The following is a 6,077-nucleotide window of genomic DNA, read 5'->3' as shown; positions in this document are numbered from 1 at the left end:
GGACAGTTAGATCATATTTACTGGTTTATGATATTGTGTGTACTTTGCAACACTCAATAGTCAACACCACATAATAACTTTAGACTCATTAGGTGTCCCCCTGTAAGAAAAATAATCTAACAGGTGGTTCGTATGAACCAATTATCAATCGCCACATCAGAACCCGCATAATCTTCATGAAGCAATGTATCATAGCTTGCCTCATGCATACAAGAGTGGCCTAGACTAACCAGGACCACGTTGTTGTTTGCTTGACCACGTTGTTGTTTTACAATTTCAATGAAACTACCTATTTCTCGAGTTGCTTTTCCAGTTCTCCTTGGCCTGGCATTTCAATGGTAATATATTGTTCCGGGAACAGAACTAACCAAGAACATATAAGTTTGAAGTTATGTTTGTTTAAAACCTGAAAAACTAATAATACTTTATGTTGCAAGATGATCTACTAACATTATGTAAGAGATTAACTTCTTTCAGTAATCCTCTTGATCACAACTAAGAACTTCTGTTGAGGATGATGACCCTACATCAACATCATTATTGGGATTTTGTGATAGTGTTTAAAACTAGTGGATGTTGCAGATGATAACCCTACTTGATTATTAACATCTTGTGGTAAAATCTCAAACTAGTGGATATCAGAGAAGGGAAACTTGGATAAAATCTTGAAAACCAATGAAAATATAGATAATGATGTTACAAGATAACTAGTAGGCTGTCCCTGGGCTCATATAAGTAGCAACAGACTCTCACCATTCTTCCATCACCAAAACTACTTACAGTCATAAACAGAGTTTCCTCATCTTCATACTTCATTTACACTATCATGGCTACTTCAACAATGGCCCTCTCTTCCCCAGCTTTGGCTGGAGAGGCAGTCAAAGTAGCTCCATCTTCATCTGAGCTCTTTGGAAATGGAAGAGTTTCCATGAGAAAGACTGTCAAAGCACCAGTGTCTAACAGCCCATGGTACGGTCCAGACCGCGTCAAGTACTTGGGCCCATTCTCAGGTGAAGCCCCATCATACCTCACTGGTGAATTTCCGGGTGACTATGGATGGGACACTGCTGGGCTTTCAGCTGATCCCGAGACTTTCTCCAAGAACCGTGAGCTTGAAGTGATCCACTCCAGATGGGCAATGCTTGGAGCTCTTGGGTGTGTCTTCCCAGAGCTCTTGGCTCGTAATGGTGTTAAGTTTGGTGAGGCCGTGTGGTTCAAGGCTGGATCACAAATCTTCAGCGAGGGGGGACTTGACTACTTGGGCAACCCAAGCTTGGTACATGCTCAGAGCATCTTGGCCATTTGGGCTACCCAAGTTATCTTGATGGGTGCCGTTGAGGGTTACCGTGTTGCTGGTGGACCTCTTGGTGAAATTGTTGACCCACTCTACCCCGGAGGAAGCTTCGACCCATTAGGCCTTGCTGAAGACCCAGAGGCATTCGCTGAGCTGAAGGTGAAGGAGCTGAAGAATGGAAGACTAGCCATGTTCTCAATGTTTGGATTCTTTGTGCAAGCTATCGTGACAGGAAAGGGACCACTAGAGAACTTAGCTGACCACCTTGCAGACCCTGTTAACAACAATTCCTGGGCTTTTGCCACTAACTTTGTCCCCGGAAAGTGAGAGTCGATGTTTTTCAGTTTAATTGCTAATGTAGCTTGAGAAGTGTGGGTGGTGTAAATTGGTGTGATATCTAAATGGAAAAACTGTATTTTTAGTATGCTTCTAAGTTGTACTGCTGCAGTATGCAGTTCATTTTTATGATTTCCTGTTGCTTCTGCTGCCTTAAAAGTTTAAATTTTCCAATTATTATTTGACTTGTTTAATCAGCAAGAGGAGGAAATTGGAGATAAAACGAAATATAAAGTGTTTGTAAATTTGTGCAAAATTTGAGTATTTCTTCTGTATAATTTCCAAGTTTTAAGGCTACACCATGTGGTGTATAGGGCCTGATGTCTTAGGTGAATATTTGTGAGTGTTTGGTTTGTAGCCGAGATTTACTAACTTCATGGTGTAGACAGAGATCATAAAGTCAAAGAAGAAAAAATTAGACAATGGTTAGAACTTACAGCGAAGGCATGTTGACTGCTTTACGATAATCCCAACCTCATAATTTTCAAGGTGTAATCCATTGAATGTTGTTCTCCTGGTTTTCTATGTCATTACACATTGGATTTCATATCATTCATCTAGTTGTGGCATTTTTATGTAATAGTAGCATACATGATCAAATAATTTCCGGTGCAAAAGTATGCATTCGGGAGTGAAGGACCTTTTTGGAGGAGTGGCCGCCATAGATTGAACTTACTGGAAGCACGACCAATTGAATAAAGGCTGGGGGCATGAAATGTTCACTTGGCCATAACCAATGCTATGTTCAGCAGATATTGGTAGATGCCTTTCAGCCTTTTGGCCAAGTTAAGCACAAGTTTACCTGTGAACAACTTGGTTGATAGTTATCCCGTTAATTTAAGATTGTAGGGATTTAACGATTCAAACGTAGAGAAGGTTAAACAATAAGAGCAGTAACTACTAGAAAGGCACAAGGCAAAGGAAAAGTAGTATGCACCAAGAATTTGATCCACAAATTCCCCCAAACTACTATATGGAAAAATTCACAGAAATAGCCCTTTTCTCAACCATTCATACAAATATAGCCCATTCTCAAAAGTTGGCCAATTATGGCCGGTCTAATACCCACCTCGCTTTTGCGTATTCATGCTATGCAATCAGAAAATGCGTAATTAGTTCTAAAATAATTATTTAATAAACAAGTCACTAAAGATTGCGTATTGAAACCAATTTTTTAAATTAAGGACATGACTTAATGGTATATTTTAATTTATTATCTTGAACCCTAATTTAATAGATTTTAACTTTTTAGGATTCAATAGCCCCTTTTGGGTTTTAAAAATATTTAAAAATAAATCAATAAACGATACAACTATTTAGGGTTTAGGGTTTAGGGTTCAGGCCCTAAATCCTAGAGCCTAAACCCTAATTTAATTTAGGGTTTAGGGCCCTAAACCCTAGGAATCAAACGAAAAATTTATTATCTTGAACCCTAATTTAATAGATTTTAACTTTTTAGGGTTAAATAAGCCCTTTTGGGTTTTAGAAATATTTAAAAATAAATCAATAACCCCATTTTTAGTTTTTTTTTTTAAATTATGAACTGATTAGATTTTAAATAAAGTAAGTTAGTTCTTCCTATCTCAAGATACCGCGATCAATTTTGCGTATTCCTGCAATACACACTCTTTACGAAATAATAATAAAATTTTATTTACCACACCCTTAAATGCGTAACCACTTTACTTATAAACAATATACTCCTTTACATGTTGCGTATCCAGTTTTACAATATTTGTTTTAATAAAAAAAGTTTGGTTACATTGCTGCAGAATGCGTATACAATATACTCCTTTGCTGATTGCGTAATGCGTAACTGACCGGCCAAAATTGGCCAAATTGTCGAGACAGGCTATTTTAGTTAATCTGACTTGAAAACCGTCCATTTCTGTACTTCACCCGACCGTGGACACTTGTAGACTCTGTAATTCTGCAAATCACTGAAAACACAATGGAGAGTTCAAAAATGTACTAATATGTGAAGTACAGAATGCCGAGTTCAAAAATTCTGAGCCGGACTTTGTTTTATTTACACATAAGGGGTCTGACACATTTTACACTAAATTCAATTTTCCTGGTTGTAGGAATCATAAAATTTGCTATACTATCCCCTAATTTTTAGAATTAGATTAATAATAGAATAAAAAAAAAATAAAATTAGACAAGGAATAAGGATTTAAAACTGAATTAGACTAATGAGCCCAAAATTTAGATCAAATTGTAATATGGATAACTTATAGGTTAAAATACAGAGTTTTGTATCGTTATAAATAAATCATATTCATATTCCTCGTTTTAATTCATAAAATTCGTAGGGCTCTTCTCAACAAAAATCAGCAGTCTTGTAAAATTCGTAGAAAATTCATCGTGAGTTGAAATTCAGTGATCCTGGACTTTTCGGAAAACTCTTGTCGTTCTCTACAACTTTCGTGTTTCATGTTTTTCAAGATAACGTCATTTAGAGGGTCAAAAAGGGTAAATTCATATCTGGTCAGTTTTTGAGGTAAGTTTTCGATCGATCTTACTAGTATTTTCAAAATTGTGTGATAAATATATATTTGATTATCAAAACATGAGCTAAGTTATGATATTTTTGAAAGTATTATGTGTTACAAGTATATGTATTATTGTATCTCTGGGGTGTCTAGACGATAATTTTGGATCTCTGATTTGTGCTATGATTTGTGAAAATATCGAATAAGAACTTAGGACCGCAGTCACCGGATTGTAGTGACAGTTTTGTGAAAATCTAGGACCGTTATCACCGGGTTGTAGTGGTCGTAGCATGAATTATGGATTTCGAATTATTGTTGTTTATGTGTTATGTGTATTGTGTGTATCGAATACGAATACGAATATGAAAGTTTATCGAAAGTGTGTGTTTCGTATATCGTATAACTTATCGTATTTTGTTATATGTGTATGTGTTACTTGGCCTACTAGTTGGATCGATTATTTTCTTACTGGGTTGTATAGCTCATTCTTACAATTTCAGGTTTCGCCTAAAATTCGAGTTGGATAACATTCAAGTTCGAGGAATCGAAATTGGAGTAGATTGACTTTTGTAATAGACACCTTTGTAATAGAAATTTGGATTAATTATTGTATTGTATTTTAGTTTTGATTTTAGAATTAATGGTCCGGAAGTGCGGGCTATTACACTTGCACACCTCTTGATTTTGTTATGATAATTACTAAAAATAGATATTTTCTACCCTTGCTCCGTTTTCATTTGTGTTCTAATTATTTTCTGCTCCACCGTATGTGTATTTATTGTATTTGATAGTAATATATCACAACTATTGTTCTCTGGTTCTTTTTATATTTTTTAAAAGCATAATAAGTAATTATTGAGAAAATACTGCAACATCCTCATTCCAGAATGGACTACGCTCCATCTTTTTTTCCTAGTGTCTGTGTTCTTGTTAGGTTAGGCCATAACAGGCCGGTCAATTTACGTGGCTCCGTCCCATTTTTGACACATTTAGACGAAAAAATCATTTTTATGACACACCTGGTCAAAGTTTGACAAAAATGGCACTGCCACGGACACCCACAAGAAGTGGCGTTTTGGGGCATTTTATATATAGTTTTTATATTTTTCTCTCCCTCCCCTTTGTTGCCTTGTCTTGTGCAGATTTGCAAGGGTAAAAATTACGTGAAAGCATGTTTTGTAACACTCATATTTAATTTCTAAAAAATTGTTTTGATTTAATTTTTTTTTGTTGAGTAGTGATGTAAACCTATTTGTAGTATGCATTTTTTTATTTTTATTTTTATGTTTTTTGTATAGTTTTAGTTGCTTGAAAAAGGGTATCATGGGGAATATATTTTTTCTTAATGATGCCTCATAATCAAGAATTTTAGAAGTGTAGTTCTACATAATTTATAAAAATATTATTTGTTTGATGTAGACGTACATTTAGTGTGTTGTGAGCATTAAAAATTAAATTATTTTTAAAAAATATTAAAAACATTGTAATTTGTACCGTCTGAAAATGGTACTACAAGTGTGTGAAATAGTACATCCATAAATTAAAAATGAAACTATGAAATGGGAAGGAAATTCATGAAACTGGTGAACGTAGTAATACAACATAAAAAGGAAAAAATTTAAGTCATATCTGTTCATCGGACATGTAATCATCGGAAATGTAATCCTCATTTTGTAATAGTTTGTGTTGTTCCGCTTCCGTAAGCTCTGTACTAGAAGCACGAACTGAATACTGTGCTAGTTGAAACATATAATAACGACTCCTACGTAACAATATTCGGTTATTTTCCCTCCGAATACGAGTCACATCTTTAACCACTTTTCGCCTAAATTCAGACCAATGAAGAGTTTCCTCAGGGCGAGGATATATAGATAGGGAACGACGAAGCGGAAACCTTACACGCATCCCAATCAGATCATGTGTAATACTTTCAGATTCTTCACATCTAAATG

The 6,077-nt window shown here is 35.4% G+C and overlaps 1 protein-coding gene across 1 annotated transcript; it reads left to right on the top strand.

The window, feature by feature from the left end:
- Nucleotides 1-753: 753 nt before the first annotated feature.
- Nucleotides 754-1,762, top strand: LOC141678399 (chlorophyll a-b binding protein, chloroplastic-like). The gene has a single exon (XM_074484708.1). The coding sequence runs from the start codon at nucleotides 827-829 to the stop codon at nucleotides 1,619-1,621; it is 795 nt and encodes a 264-aa protein (XP_074340809.1). The 5' UTR covers nucleotides 754-826; the 3' UTR covers nucleotides 1,622-1,762.
- The last annotated feature ends 4,315 nt before the right edge of the window (nucleotides 1,763-6,077 follow it).

The sequence above is a fragment of the Apium graveolens genome, chromosome 8 (genome assembly GCF_009905375.1).
Source record: "Apium graveolens cultivar Ventura chromosome 8, ASM990537v1, whole genome shotgun sequence".
Lineage (NCBI taxonomy): Eukaryota > Viridiplantae > Streptophyta > Magnoliopsida > Apiales > Apiaceae > Apium > Apium graveolens.
The sequence above is the reverse complement of the archived record's forward strand: the minus strand, read 5'-3'. Positions and strand labels throughout refer to the sequence as shown.

Excerpts from the sequence above, each read along its gene's own strand:
- LOC141678399 (XM_074484708.1), top strand. The coding sequence starts at position 827 with ATGGCTACTTCAACAATGGCCCTCTCTTCCCCAGCTTTGGCTGGAGAG.